The sequence below is a fragment of the Halichoerus grypus genome, chromosome 7 (genome assembly GCF_964656455.1).
Source record: "Halichoerus grypus chromosome 7, mHalGry1.hap1.1, whole genome shotgun sequence".
Classification (NCBI taxonomy): Eukaryota; Metazoa; Chordata; class Mammalia; order Carnivora; family Phocidae; genus Halichoerus; species Halichoerus grypus.
Window position 1 is genome coordinate 10982915 of NC_135718.1, and position 16099 is coordinate 10999013.

Here is a 16099-nt window from a genome sequence, read left to right on the forward strand (position 1 = left end):
TGTCTTAGTTACCTCTGTGTCCCCAACACCTAGCACCGTGCCTGGCACCTCGGTCATTCAATAAACATTGCTGGAACAAACCAGAATACTCTGGAACCTCAGCTCTGGTTACAGACAATAATATGGACAAGTACTGTGGATTTAAAGCACCATATTAAGTACTTCACATATATACTGAGTGGATTAAATGAGATAATGCCCTACACATGCTGTCATGGCAGCTGTTCCAAACGTCAGCGACCATCATCACTTATTTTAACCCTCACTCCAACCAGGAACGGAGGCAGCATCGTGCCCACTGTACAGAGCAGGTGCTGAGGCCAGGGCGGGTAAGTCACAGAGCTAAGACCTGGCAGAGCCAGGGTCTGTCACTACAAAGACCTGTGTTCTCTCCACTACACCACCCTGCACTTGATTCATATTATTTAGTCTTGGCTTTGAGGCTGGTCCCAGCCTGCACATCTATAACTAGACTATATATTGAGGCGTGTGTGTGTGTGTGTGTGTGTGTGTGTGTACATATATATGCTCTACACTGGTACACAAACACGATACCATCACTGAAGGAATGAACTGGAGAGAACACGGAGCTGAAAAGCAAGGTCCCAGGGAACATGGTAAATTCCCTTGCACTGTTAAGCTCCTGAATCATACTGCCAAAGGGTAAAGTGTCACATGTCACGCTCCGCTAAGCTCACAGAAGCAACATGTACAATGTCTTGTAAACTCTAGAGCCTCGTCTGCAGGTTTATTACTTCCTGTCGAATTCTTGTTTCTAAGCCTACAGGGAAGAAGAGTGAACTGTGCTCAACATTCGTGTCCCAGTACTTTCCTCCCCACTGAAACTCCCAAGGAAAGTGGTAAGGAAACACGACTGGAAATTAAAGAGAGTCCCAGCCACCGAACTTACAGGAGGAATGGATGCTGGGGAAGCTTTTGCGGCCCTCGGACACCAGATCGGGGTCCCCCGTGCAGTGCATTTCTGAGTTCATCACTCCATCTGGAAAGCAGCGGTAAAAGAAATCGGGGCGAGGTCTACAAAAGACACCATGGACATTTTCAATATAAAATGCTGCCATCACAGAGGAACCCCCAGCTGACCCCCACCATTCCCTGCTGCCCCCAGCTCCTTCTCCTGCCATCAATACCGGTGCTCCCTGGGGACCACTCCAAACATGGTAGTCTTGGGGAAAGCTCAGGTTTCCGGGTCAGAAAGCTCTGAGTTGGAACTCCCACTCTGCCATTTATTAGTTTTCTAACCTTGGGAAGGTCACACAGCCTCCCCCAGCCTCAGCTTCCACATCTGTAAGAGGGGACATGAATACCCACCCAAAGGGGAGGTCATGAGGGCCGGACGAGAGGACTGATAGGAGGCACCTAAGCACGGCGTGGAGGGAGTAGAAGTAGTTCCTGCCTCCATCGACAGCTCCCACTCAGAGGCTGCTTCCAGAACCCCAGACTCCAGGCTCCTCATGTCCCTACGTCTTGAATTTGGATGGTCAATCGCCCCTCCTCAAATAGCAGGTCTCACCTAACCTCACTGAAACAGAGGACCCAACAGCTCAGTTCCACGATGCAGAGTGCACGGCCATCCAGGCTGGCCTCCCTGGCCTGGGTCCGGGGAGACAGACCTCACGGGACATGGGCCAAAGCTGGCCCCAAGGTCGAGCCCCCAGCTGCAGGCACACTGGCACTTACGGAGCCCTTACTGGGTACCTCACATAGTGCCAAGCACTGCACGTGCATCGGATCACGTGATTCTTATGCCAACCCCAGGACTTTCCTCATCTGACCCGTGCAAAAATGAAGGTTTAGAAAGATTACACTCCTGCCCAAGGTTACATCCAACCAGTAAGTGGCAAAGGCAAGCCTAAACCCCAGTGATTGGATTCCTGCACCGACACACTTCACCCCGTGTTTTTCTGCCTCCCTCCGCTGAGGATTCTCACACAGAGGGGTGATGGACAATCCCTTCCCATTAATTCAACTAATATTTGCTGAAGGCCAGCCATGGGCAAGGCTTTGCTAGTGCTATAAACACAGGGCCCCTTTTCTGCACATACTGGGCCACACTGACACCCTGGTCTTTCCAGCTCTGGGATCTAGGCCCAGTAATAATCTGTCAATGTCTGTAAGATATCAATAATCAGTATCAATAATCTATCAGAACTTCTGGTGTACTCTCTCCCCCCCCCCCCGACTCGGCTTGTGTTTCTCCAAGTGTGGTTATTCACCTACTGAACCAGAACCTCAGAGCAGACAAGGCCTGGGAACCAGCATTTTAACGGGGCCCCACAGCAACTTTTAACGCAGAAAGTTGAGAGAGAGACCGCCCCACATCATGCGCTGCCCAATTTGTATCCACCTTCTGCCCGCTGGGTGCCTGGCGAGCACCCTCCACCAGGTAGATAATCAGTAAATGCCGAGCTTCTGAGAGGGGAGCTAACCTGTCCAAGGCCAACAGCCAAAGTCAGGCCTCAAATTCAGGTCTTTTGACTGTTCATCTCTATGGAAACTAGCTCACTTCTGGAGCAGTTGAGAACAGGAACTGTGCCCCAGGGGCGCAACAGAAATATGCCATAAGCCAAAGCTCAAATGCCAATCCACAGATGACCTTCAGAGTCTAAGCCACCATTTGTTTCTTTCTGGAACTTACCTTCCCACTATTAACTTAATAGTGTTTGTGCAGACGCCATTCAGAGCAAGAGCCAAGGACACCGCTACAAAACAAAACCAACAGACAGAAAAATAACCAGCTGGCTCTCAATCCACAGTCATCAGCATCATCAACATCACTGTTACATCATCATACCATTCGATTATGACCATGGACATATGAGCCAATAGTTTAAAAGACAGAGGGAAGTCTGAGTGGCTAGAGTAAAATATAATTAAGGCAAAACTTTGGAGAGCAGCTCATAAAATCCCAAGCTCCTATGACATGAAATTTCTCTCTCCTCCTTGACTAAAATTTTTAATATTGGAAAGGAACCCATCCATTATGTTTTGGCCTGATATGAACAGATTTAATACTATAGCATATAGAGATTCTTTTACTGGTAGCAAGAAACATAACTTTTTTATTTGTTTCTGGCAATGTTCTCAAACATAATTCTAATCAGAGCAGCTCTTGGAATCCTTCTTTAGAGTAGGACATTCCCACTCGGTGATTATCTCTGTGTTGACCCATCACCTGTTGACAAAGTCCCTTTGTTATCAAACAAATCACTTTCTGAGAAGGTAAACAGCCCCAACACCTCCCTGGGTTTTGAGAAGGTTTGCCTTCTCAAAGGGGCATGATTTTTGCCACCTGAGGCAGAAGGAACTTCTGGAATACATTATTTAAAAATATACAGCATGGGGACTTTCTCTAAGCAGCTTGGAAGGACTTTACTGGATAAAGTACAGATCATTCAAAGGGTACCTCACAGGTCTCTCCTATGTTTATCAAAACTGCACAAAAGGCGAGTCAATGTGATGGAAGGTCAAATGCCTTGCATAAGCAAAAAAAACCTATTGATGCCCCGCTCTAGCGCTTTGTTGAATGGCAAAGCACGTGAGCTACCATTTCCCTTTGGCAACCAATAACTGTTCAATAGTAGCTGAGATTTATGTAAGAAAACAGCGGTGGAGGGACATTTCCGGGAAGGAGCTGCCTAGAGCAATGCATGGTCATCAAGGGAGACAAATGTGTTCTCTGAGCAGAAAGTAGAGCGCAATGGCCAACACGGTCATCAAGGGCACTGGCCAGAGATTGATACAAAACCGATCTGCTTTTAATAAGTCATGCGAAGCAGAGAGAATGGGAAGGACCAGTTCAAATGAATACCTTTGTTAAAGGAAAACTAATCACCTAAGCTAGAGATGGGCCACAGCGGGCTGTATTTGAGTGCGGTGAGGGGACGGATGGGCCCCGGGGGTGGACAGAACGGAGCAGGAGTCGGAGCACAGCACCACCATTAACACACCGAGCAGCCAGCTGGATGGATAAATTGTGTAGGAATTCAGAGAGATCTTAGGATTCTTCTGATCCCATTCTGCACGCACAGACCCTTTCTTCTAAAATGCTGGCTTCCCTTCTCTCTTGCCAGCTCAGAGCACCGCTGAGAGGTCTCCTTTGCAGAGAGGAGGAGAAAATGCCCTGGACTATCTTCACTGCTGTATTCTCCCCAGAACCAAGACAATTAACAGGCTGTGAGATCAGCCTGCAGGACTGGGGTCTTTTCCTGGGAACACGACTGTGTTTTCCCAGCTGGGCCAGCCTCCTTCTGATCCTGGTCCTAGCATGGCCTTAGCACAGAGGCAGTCTCTGGGAACAAGCATCACCAGCAGATCTCCCAATGCCCTTGGGGAACTTCACAGACCGCTACACCAATCCAGAACACCATACATGACCCCAGCCTCAGCACCGGCTTGGCTTCATTGTAGCCAAGAGCAGTTCTTTGAAAAGTTTCAAGTAGCTGAGCTAGAAAATGTGTGGATGTGATGTAACTGCCAATAGCTGGCAACTTCACTCTCTGATCCAAAAGTCTGAAGGAGACAGAAAACAATGGGGCTCTGGAGTGACGCTATTTAGGGTGAAAGTCATCTCAGCATTCTGGAAGTAAACCAAACTGACTATTTTCCTCTGAATAGTACAACCCCTAGGGGACCACTGTGGGGGCCTCTCACCAACACCAGAGGGTAGGCTGGGCCCAGATCAGAGGCATGAAAGACTGGCTGAGCAGGAAATGAATGGCCCCAATCAGGAATGCTTGTTGATTAACAATAACCCAGTGGGTCTGTTTCATAAGAGCTGTGTTTACAACATCCCACAGCACTGCGGGTTTGAGAGAATAGACAAAACGACAAACCAGACTGTGTCCAATAAAGAAATTCAAAGTAACGTGTCCTGTGAGTTAGCCCGCAAGTGGCCTGTACTGAGAACTCTACTGCTCATATGCATCCCCGAGGATTAGAGGGTTTTTGTTGTTACTTTGGTTGTTGTTGAGAATTCGGCGCTGCAGTAGTTCCATAACAGGGGACTCTATTAGACCAACTGGCTGTTCTGCAGCCGAAACCCCCAAAAGCTGGATGCTGCATAGGGGCAAACCTCACCTGTCTTGTTCCACAGCAGATGTGCGAAGGTGGCCACTATGGACATGTAGATAAGAGGAGGTCTTGGGGTTTCAGGTCTGCTAAAGAAGGGACCTGAGCACTAAACCACTCTGAGAAAGTCCTGAACTCCAGATAACATTGGAAATGCTACACCTGGTTTTCTGTCCTTGGTTTTTAAAGATCAGTCCCTCACCCCCTACTTCCAAGGCTTCCTAAAAGAAGTGATTAAAAAAAAAAAAACAAAAAAGCTGTGTACAACAGGAGGCTCCCCGGGCAGGCTCTCATCTATTTAGGCAAACAGAACATCCAATAACTCCACCTTCTCTGTTAACATATAGAAGGCAGGGTATGGTGTGCAATTTTGAAATGTCACTCCAAGGGAGATTTAGCGGAAAATGGAAAGGTCTAGAGAAGTAACTTACTGCCACGACAACACACCACTCCAAAAGCTGGCAGTAAATTATAACCATAACCATGAGAGACAGCTCTTACCCACACTCATATCATCTAGGGACTCCGTGCCAGGGGAGCAACTAGAATAAAAAGAGAGGCAAAGGGATTTCCAGGTCAGCTGAGGGGGCTGCCAGCAGGACGTTTCAGGGACCACAGGGATATTTAGCCCAACACTGCCCTGGCTGCTCAAGCTACATGGGGAGGGCACCTATGCCCTCCTTGGAAAACCGGACCTTTCTGCCACTTCAGCTAAGGGGACTGAGACCATGTGACTGCCAAATCCCCAAACCACAGATAAGCAGCCTGGGTACGTACCTGACCCAAGGCTGGGCACTCACAGGCTGACCAGAGACTCATGACTTTTGTGTCCAGGTGTGAAAATGAATCGAACCAGAGGGTCTGCCTGGGAAGTCTGGTCCACGAGACGCAGAGCAACTTGGAGGTGGGCACTGGAGCTGATGGTCCTACAGGCGTGGGACAGGAGTGCCCACCACTGCAAGTCCAAGCCTCATAGAAACCAAAGGCAGGAGGCAGCAGAAATAATGGCCACATTGGAGGATTAGGCAGGATGTGTGAGGGGAAGAGGGAAGGCACATTACGGAGAGGAATGTGTCTCCACCCCTGATGGCCCAGCTCCCAATTCCAGTCCCCACGATGCTCCTCTGTCCTTTCTCCCCCTATTCTTGGATATTTGTGAGATTGCTGATACAACCCTGTAACTAACCCCTAATTTATATGAGCTAATTGGAGAGAGATTCTGCTCTGTTCAATTAAGGCCCAACCAAAGCCTGGTTATGTGAGAAATGTTCCCTGTCCTGCTTCAGAGCACAAAGCCCCCTTCACTGCTCTGCATGCCCCAGATGTTGACCTTACCCTCACCCCTGCACCAAGAAAAGAGAAGACCATATTTTGCTACATTTCCATTTCCTCCAAGCCCAATAATTTACAAACATACCCTTGGAGGTGGGAAATCTCATTTTTCCAGATATGATAATCTAACTGAATGAATGGTAAGTCCATACAAAATACCAAAAGTGGTTTGTGTGAGGGTTTGGATAGTTTTTATTGAGGCGTCAAAAAATAAACATAATTCAGTTCTCCTGATGATCAAAAAGCTGAAAACCTGACTACTGGGTAGTTTATTTCGGTTACGAAGCAGGCCAATTAGCTTTGCTTTCTCTTAATACTGTCATCTACTCAGTTATTTAACTAATATGAAGATCATAAAAATGGATTTAATCTTAAAAATGTCAAACTCGTGTCACATGCAGCTATGGCTTAGCTTGGGGAGAATTTGTAACAATGGTGTTACCATCAACGGCAAAGATCGTGGCACTCTTTATACAGTAACAGTTGCTTAACTGCCAAAATCCTCCCCCTCCCCCCCCAAAGAGTGAGCTATGGAGTTTATTTCCAATCTCTATTTTATTTTATATCTGCTTTTGATCTTTGTGCCTCTAGCCAATGGTGATTAGTCAAGAAGTCTATGGCTGATTTCTGAATTGCCCGTAATGTGGGCTTATTAGCCACAGATGTGGGATTGGACAGTCAGTGGTGACAGTTTCAGATTCTCTTTGCCTCACGGCTAAGAGCTACTCTGTAGCTGTGCTTGAGCAGCACAGAGCTCAGACGTGTATTTGGACATTCACATTCAGCACAAAGGACAGCGACAAGGCTGCTGCTGAAGGTGAGATGCTCACCATCTGTGTGTTGGCTCTTCTTAGGGTTGAAAGTTTACCTTTCCCTGTTTCTCCCAAGCTTAATTTGACCAAGAGAAAAATCAGTTGGGTGCAACAGAGATTTTTAAAATCTACTGATCTAATTAAGTCCAGCCCCATCCCCTAGAGCAGGAACTGTGAATACTCTACCTAAGAAGGCTTCCTTAATTTCAGTCTTGTCTGTTCGCCGGATAATTTTCACCACACAAATAACAGCCAGGGGTGTGAGGAAAGAAATTGCCTGGAAAAAAATAACAAATAATCCCTTATGAGGACAGCAGTTTGCTATCAGAGGGCTGACTGATAATTAGTTCAAGTTAGTTTCATTTAGACTCACTAGTTGAATGATCTTACTGAACTCCTGACCTCAAAGAAAGAAAGAGGATTTATATCTATACTTAGAGACTCTGAAGACTTAAAAAAGTAATTGCTGGGAGCCACGTTTAAAGTGGTGGCTTTTTAAACAGAAAAGATAACCTATAATCATGATGACTCAGCTTTGCCAGCAACACCCTCACATCCTCCCCTGCAGAAGGGTAAAAGAACACTTGGCCTCCCATCCCCAGCTCTCTGGCAACATGGGAGCACGTTGGACTTGCTTAGAGTCAATCGATCCATTCTCTTTGGTGTTCTTTTGCTGAATTTCATTTCCTCTGCAAAGCAGAGTTTAATCCTTTTTGCTTGCCACCTCTCTTCCTTTCCTCCCTCCCCTCCCCTTCCCTGACCCAAAGCACACAAAAGTGCAGTAAGTGTTTAATGAATCAAGCTGGTGGGATTCAGATGCAAGCAACACTCATTACAGAACCCTCCATGAGGCAGGAACTATGTTTGGGTAGCATCAGGTCCCGGCGTCTCTTTAAATCCTCCTGAGGACTTGGTGACTATCTTTGCCAGGCTTGGGGACTAAATGACGTGCCCAATGACATAAAGCTGGTGAGTAGCAAGGCCAGGCTTTAGAGACCAGGTTTTCTGCCTGCCATATCTAGCCTTTATTCAGCATTCTACAATTAGTAAGTTGTTTTTGACATTCTAGCAACCAAGAAAAAAGTATTTCAGTTACTTCCTTATGATTATAACATCTCAGGTATTACAATATCGGAAGGGACTAAATATCTTGCAAATCCACAACTGGCCTAATAGACAGTGGTGGGAAGGGTGGGGTATGGTAACTATTGCTCACACTTTTGGAAATCTCCACCTGTACTCTAATGCAATGCCATTTTGTGGGAAGGGGCTTTCTAATCGGGCTAAGGCACTGCTGGAAGACACTTTTCTGTTATAAACACAGAAATCACCGAAATGAACATGGGCTTTCAAAATGACTGGAGATGTTCTACATTCTTGCTACAACCAGGCTGCCAGAGCTCAGCACATCTTGGGGTCTCCTCTTCGGGAACTGTCCTTAGAGGCAGTTCATGAGACATGAGAAAACCCCTCTCCTTACTGGCCAGTCTCTTTCCCACCACAATGGTAGTCACCAGCTTGATGAGCCTCCTTATCAGCTGTGGCCCTGAATCAATTAGCTGTTTAAACACCAAATGAGCAAGTCCTATCACCATGGAGGGCATTCGCAAGAATACAACAAGTCTAAGGGCAGCTGTATGAGAGGAGATTCACAACTGGAGCAGAGGATTTCCCCAGAGGTGACTGCAAAAGGCAAGACTCACTTGTGGAGTAAAGAGTTACAGCAAATCTGCAGAAGTTCCCATGAGTTCCTGGGTGGCTCTCACCCTTGAATAACAGTTGAGCTTGTTACAATGCTGAGTCCCTCAAGTATACTCACAGGACATGTCTGAGAATCTACATTTTGTAAACAAGTGTCTCAAATGATACTGATGCTGGTGACTGAGAAACACTGGGTCAGAGTTTTGATTCACACATTCAGTGTTGAAAGAGTGATGACTGAAGCCCTTGCTTGCTGACGTCCAAAGTTATGGTTAAGGTCACAAAAGCCCCCAGCTCCTTGTTTCCTCTCACTTCAGGCATGCAGAGCAGGCCACACACTCCCCAACAGGGGAAAGCAGCTCACTGAGCAGTGAACAGCACCACAATAACCCCACTGACAGTCAAAGATGAGAACAACGCGAAACTGAAGGAAACATTACAAGACAATCCCAGATGAGGTACTCTAAGGTTAGACTGAATAAAACCCCAGAAGAGATGTGATTTTCCCGACCTCAGAGACTGCCTACAGGAGATCCTGAGCAGGAGTGTACCAACCAAGAGAAGACAGAGATACCAGGGGGCGATGACATCTCCAGGCCCACGAGGAGGGGCTGGAAAAGGCACTAGGGCTACCCAGAGGCTCCAGGCTCACAGCTTGAAAGCCAAGGGCTCTCCCTGAGCACTGCTCCCTGCCCCAGCTCCCCTGCTTCTAACAGATCCTCACTCTGACAGCCCAACCAGAATGCACTTCATTTCACCCATTCTAGGATTTTCCTAGGTAGATGCACGTTGGTCTCTTTTCTAGAACCACTGACAAACTGCTTCCTGGGCCAATGTTGGGCACCCAGGAGGGCCAGGGCTCCCCAGCTCATGAGCTTTACATGAGGGAATGCATCAGATGAAGCACCCACTCAGAAGGCCACAGAAGTGTCTGCACATGACTGTGTGGCCATCTTTCTCTCCTCCCCGCATCCTAGCGACATTTGGGCTCCAATCCCCTTTCTTCTTCCTGAAAACAGATCTTCCATATCCTTGGACAGCACAGTCTTCAAATCAGCATAGACAGAGACATATTTACATTGATCACGTGCTCCCCTTTTTACAAATATTTTCCAACTAAGAAGATGGGAGTTAAGACATTAGCCCCAGAAGCCAACACATTAGGAAAACAACTTCCTTCTGGGCAAAAGCACCTTGGAACTGAGGAAAAGAGAAATGAATCCCCCTTTCACCTGGCAAACCAGACTGAATTACGCCTGGTGTACACCCCTCCCACAATTCCCACGCAAGCCTTTAGCGGCAGCTCTTCTGCCGCCCGAGGCCACAGGGGTCAAGATGGACATAGAGACACAAGAGGTGGGGGGAGGGGGGAGTGATTACTTCTACTTCCAAACAGATGTGGATATGGAGGACAAAAAGGGGCAGGAAAATTTCCCCGGGACTGTTTTCCCTCAGGTTCATTTTTCCATGGCTTAAAAATTTTCTTGAAAATCCTGGGAACGAGCCCATTAGTGCTTATTAAATGGGACCTGAGACAAGAACAATGAGTTCCAGCCAATCACTGTGGCGGGATGCAGGGGACAGACTGAACTCTCTTCAGGTTTGAGCTTCCCTCACTAGTTATGAGAACAGGGCTGCTCAGTATGCATACATAAATTAGATAAGCAGGGTTAACATGTTCTGAAAACTTACCAAGGGCCATGGTCTGTTCTAGGCACTTGAGGCAGATTAACACACTTAGACATCCTTACTCTATGGATGAGAAACTAAGGCACAGAGAGGTTAAACAACCTGCTGAAAGTCACACAGCTAATAAGTGATAAAGTGAAGATTTGTACCCAGACTGTTTAAATCAAGCTCTATGCTTTTAACCATGGTGTTAGAGCAGTTCTCACCTTAGAAGTAAGAAGCATTAATAAAACATGGTAAATGCCTTTTCTCTAGAGATGAAGGAGGAAGTAAGGGGGCTCGTACCCAGGAGCATGAATAAGTCATAGAAATGTCAGTGGCAGCTGTCATGGATTAAGCACCTACTATGTGTGAAGGGCGTTCCTCACATTTGTCCAATCTTCTAACTATTCTGTCGGGGGAAACATTATCCTCCTTGCATAGCTCACAAAACTAGAACTCAGAGCGATAAGTGAATTCCCAAAGGCATGCACCTGGTGGGCCCAGGACACACATCCCCCCACAACCTGGGCTGCCATGCTGCCTGGGCTGGAGTCTTGAATCACAGGGATCACCTAAGCCCAAATGCCTCATCTTCCAGATGGGGAAACTGAGGCTGAGCTCATTCTTGCATTAAAGAACATTTTGTAAGCTACTGATTAATTGTACTCCACACAACCCAAATATCAAGATAATATATAAATCATCAGGCAGGATCTGGTACATGGCTGGCTTTGCACAATGCTATGCTCTGTGCTCTGCAGAAGGGAACAGACTCAGATTAAGGAAAACCAGGTTCAAGCTCCAGCTCTGACACTTACCAGCTCTGTGACCATGAGCAAGTCACTCCATCTCTTCCCCTTTGAGTCTCAGTTTTCTCATCCATAAGACGGGGTATAATAACATCCATAACAAATATCGTTGCTAAGATTTGAATTCACCAGCAGCTACTGAATGTCTCGTATGCCCCAAACACTAAGCAAGGCACTGTAAGCCTATCACCCCATTTGATGCTCTCAGCAGCGTAGGAGGGAGAGGGAAATGTTATCAAAGCCTCTTTTTATATATAAGGAAACGGAGGCAGTGAGAGGAGAGGTGATTCCGCCAAGCCACATCGCTAGAAAGTTGATCTCAGGCAGTCTGCTCTGGAACCTGCCCACCCAGAGAGTCCAATAGAGTTAGCATCCAGTGAATGCTGGCTGTTGGCTACAATGTCATTATTTCCCAGGAAAAAACTGAACAAATGACCCCCCCAGTAAAGAAGAACCAGGATCCTGAGACCAGACATTGGAAATAAAGTGTTTTAAGTTCCAGCCCACTATGCCCTTAGGTCTGAGCAGTCAGGGAGGAGGTCAGGGATGGGGAAAAGCCTCATTTGCCTGGGCTCCCTGCCATTCCCTACATGACTGACATCTCCACCAAGGACCTGCCTTGTGCATCGGCCAATGAAACCAACATGGGAAGTGCTGTCAGTCCCCAGCCGCTGCTGCACCCGAAGGTGGGTCACCCAGGGCGCTGATGCAAGGCACTGTGCTGCCAGGATGCTTCTGGAAAATGACAAAGTCAGACTAGCGTGTCTGAAGTGGGAGGGGCATAAGTATACCAAGAACTTTTAACAAGCAAAGGGGTCCAAGCCAGAGCACCCTGATGTTAGGATGTCAGCTAGGGAAGAACTTGTCACTGGAGTTCATTCATATCAGACAAACAATGGGCGCAAAGTGCCTTAATTTCTGGCATTTGACAGAAAGGTGTGCTAAAAAGTGCTTATTGAGACAACTCAGGATGAGCAGTGCAGACAGCTGAAAAGGCCCTGCTGTGGGTAAACAATGACAGCCCATCACAGAGAAAAGAGCTGTCTAAGACTTTACCAAAAAGTCTAAAAATTAAACTGTCTATCACGAGGCCAGCTTTGTCTCTTTTCCTTCCCTCCTCCCCGCAAAATTGACTTTGTCTTCCTTAGAAGCATCCTCTACTAAAATAGGAAACCCTATTATCAAATCAACATGATATCAATAATATTCTACAGAAGTAAATTTCCTGGACTTGTTGTGGCCAGGACAAAGGATGGGTCTTGGGTAGATTTGTTTTTTTTTAAGCCAAGCAGAGCAATTGGGGAACACCAATCATTCCTTCAACTCATTACCTGAGTTCACCTGTTCAAGAGCTTGTCTTTGACCATCCAGTTCATGTTCATGTCTGTGTCCCCCATGAGACAGGAAACCGTACCTTGTTCAGCTGTGCATTCCATCACCCAGCACCATGCTTGGCTCAGGCAGGTTCTTTGTAACTGTTGGTTGAGTTAAGTAATAACTAACTAACCTAAAGCTGTCCACAGTCAGCTTCTATCCCTGTCTTCCTCTGCCCCCTTCACACACAGATACTCTCAACACACTCCTGTTCACTGGGCCCACATGGCCCCTGCTCTCCTGTGTCTGTGCCTTTACACACCAGCTCTTCCATGTGTGATCCGCTACTCACCCCCTCTCCACATCCCCCGAGTCCCCACCAAAACATCACAGTTGGATGGGTCTGTGAGGGTCCACCCTCTGGCAGCTGGCATTCAGATCCGGGTCCAGGAACTGGTGGTTGTATAACCTTGGACAAGTTGCTAAATCTCACTGCAGTTTCATTTTCTCCATTGAAATTATGGGATTACAAAAGTGCTGACCTCAACAGATGGTGAGAAGGATTATCTGAGATGCCACTGTAAAGTGGCGAGCACAATTCCTGTATTCAAGAGATGTTGGTTTTTGTTGTTACTGCCATGATGATGATGATGATGATAGTGGTGATGGTGATGATGATGGTGCTGATGATGGTGATGGTGAGGATGATGATGGTGGTGGTGATGATGGTGATGATGATGGTGGTGATGGTGATGATGGTGGTGGTGGTGATGATGGTGGTGATGATGGTGATGGTGAAGATGATGGTGATGATGATGGTGGTGATGATGGTGATGGTGAGGATGATGATGATGGTGAGGATGATGATGATGGTGGTGATGGTGGTGGTGATGGTGATGATGATGATGATGATGGTGGTGATGGTGATGAATATGGTGGCGACAATAGGGGTGATGGTGATGATGATGGTGGTGATGATGGTGATGATGAATCTCCCTACAAGTTTACCCGAGCCTCTAGCCCTTCCTAGATTCTGTTTCTCTTTAGAGTGCCATCTCCCCGAGGAGCCTACAGGACCCCTAAGGATATCCCCCCACCCAGGCCTGATTTGACTTCCCATCACCTGAAGCTCCTATGGCTTTCCTTACCCACAGCAGGCTCCTGGAAGTGTTCTCTGAATGTACAAAGACACAACTACTAAGACAGCAAAAAGAATATACTAAAAAGCAAAAACCAGCACAAAGTCTTCCTACACCAAAAAGTAGATTTTCAAAAATGCTACGATAAACCCCACACACTCAGGAAGGAACCATGACATCTTTCGAATAAGGGAGCAGGCTTCCATAAAGGCAGCTAATGGTCTGCGAACATCCAGGAAATGCGAATCCAAGACTCAGTATATGTAAAAAGACTTCTCAGCCTGTCCCTCTGCTCAACGGGAACCCAGAGTCATCAACGGAAACAAACTCTCAGAATCAAACAACCCAACTACATTCAACTTCCAGGTTGACAAACAGAGTCATCTTCACTGAAAGTGCCAAAGGCAAAACAAATGAGGGGGCGCTTCATGGTGATGCGATCACCATTCACTCTGTTAAACTCAATCCCCTACCATTCTGATCTGAACAAGTGGCTACTCTAAAATGCACACGTGCACACCCATACATACAGACACAAACACACACACACGAACACCCCTCCAGAGGCCTAATTTCCCAGTCAAAAGACATCTGGGTTATTACCATCTGCCTTTCAATAACGCTTTGAAAGGTGAAAAGGTTGCCTTTAGATTAAAACATTCCAACCAAAACTAAAAGAGACCCTAGGATTTGGTTTATGTATTAAGTAGCAAAACTTGAGATTTCTAAGGAAAGCAACATAGTTTAAAAAAATAAAAACATGCTTTATTACAGTCTTCCATAAACATCTGAAGGTTTTAAAGGATCAAAGCAAACAAATGATATTTTATATTAAACTCTTACTAAAATCCAGGAGGAAAAAAAATCTAATTAATGTGGTGACAAAGTATTTTTCCGCTTTGTGTTAACATGTATTATAAATGTATCTACTGCGTTCCTTGTGTTATTATGGAATCGCATGAAATCTTGTGACCAAATGAATGAAATGCATCAACTACTATTAACAAAACAAAAGGTTGAGCTTATCTCATTAGGGGACTCGAGGGTAGGAATCAGAATTTGAGGATGAATACACTTCTATTCTCTGAGAATCACAGCACTGAATAACTCCTTTACTGCCTCGCATCCACCCCTGCCAACATGCAAATGCACCCCCTCCTATTTGTGTCTGCAGCCAGAATATTTGTAGCATTGGTATCTAGACTTCAAAACAATCCACTGTTCATAAATCTAGGACACAGCCACAAATTTCTCACACTATCCCATATGAACCTTAATCTCCAAATTGTGTTTTATAGCACATAAAATGTGAAACCTGTGAGGAAGGGGGATTAAGTGGTAAGTAGGAGCTTCCCCCTTTCAAAACCATGGAGTAAACTAGTTAGACATATGCTAGTTCCTTTATTTCTAGGATTTATAGAAGATTTAAGTTACATCAGAAATGGAAAAAGTCTCATTTTCATACTCAAGCGTTAGGTAATGCCTGAACTCTTCAATTCCCCTAAAATTTACAAAAATCCAGTTTAGTTTCCAGTGGAAAAGCAATTATTAAAGAGCAATTAAGGGCGCCTGGGTGGCTCAGTTGGTTAAGCGGCTGCCTTCGGCTCAGGTCATGATCCCAGGTTCCTGGGATCGAGTCCCACATCGGGCTCCCTGCTCAGCGGAGAGCCTGCTTCTCCCTCTCCCTCTGCCTGCCTCTGCCTACTTGTGCTCTCTCTCTCTGTCAAATAAATAAATAAAATCTTTTTAAAAAAAAAGCAATTAAAATAATACTTCAAAGCTCATGTAATGTGCTGGGCATTTTGGGATGTTTGCAGACACAAAGATATTTCCAATCATCACTAATTAACAAGATTTCCTACATAAAATCAGAGGGATTTCCTTCAAAACGCAAAAACATTCCTCATGTGCTCGAAGAAATCTCTGACCCAATCACTTAAGTTCCCAGAGGCACAAGACACAATGGCTGGTCAACAGAAATAAACTTCAAGCTGTAAGGCAGGCCAACCAAAAGTCACATCACTGTTCTGTAACAAAGAGGAGCTTAAATATTTCCTCTGCTACAGAAAGGCCTGATGGCAATTCCCCAGGAGGCAATCAGCATCCGCAAGGAGTCCTGGACACTGGGCTCCCACCCTACAGGGCAGCCTCATGGCTGAGACCAGGCTCAGAGCTGGCTGCTTGGATCTGAATCCTGGCTCTGCTGCTCACTAGGTGTGGACCTGGGCAAGTT

At 46.2% G+C, this 16099-nt stretch overlaps 1 protein-coding gene across 2 annotated transcripts in view; it reads right to left on the reverse strand.

Annotated features, from left to right (window-relative positions):
- The window catches only part of PLPP4 (phospholipid phosphatase 4), a 117869-nt gene that overhangs the window by 57437 nt on the left and 44333 nt on the right, over positions 1 to 16099 (reverse strand). The window contains exons 3-5 of one of the 2 annotated variants that reach the window (XM_036080916.2): positions 7419 to 7509; positions 2657 to 2720; positions 911 to 1035 (exon numbers count right to left, since the gene is read on the reverse strand). The exons of the other annotated variant lie outside the window; for it this stretch is intronic. Coding sequence (XP_035936809.1) covers positions 911 to 1035; positions 2657 to 2720; positions 7419 to 7509 — 280 coding nt within the window. The remainder of the gene's footprint in view (positions 1 to 910; positions 1036 to 2656; positions 2721 to 7418; positions 7510 to 16099) is intronic. 2 annotated transcript variants of the gene reach the window in all.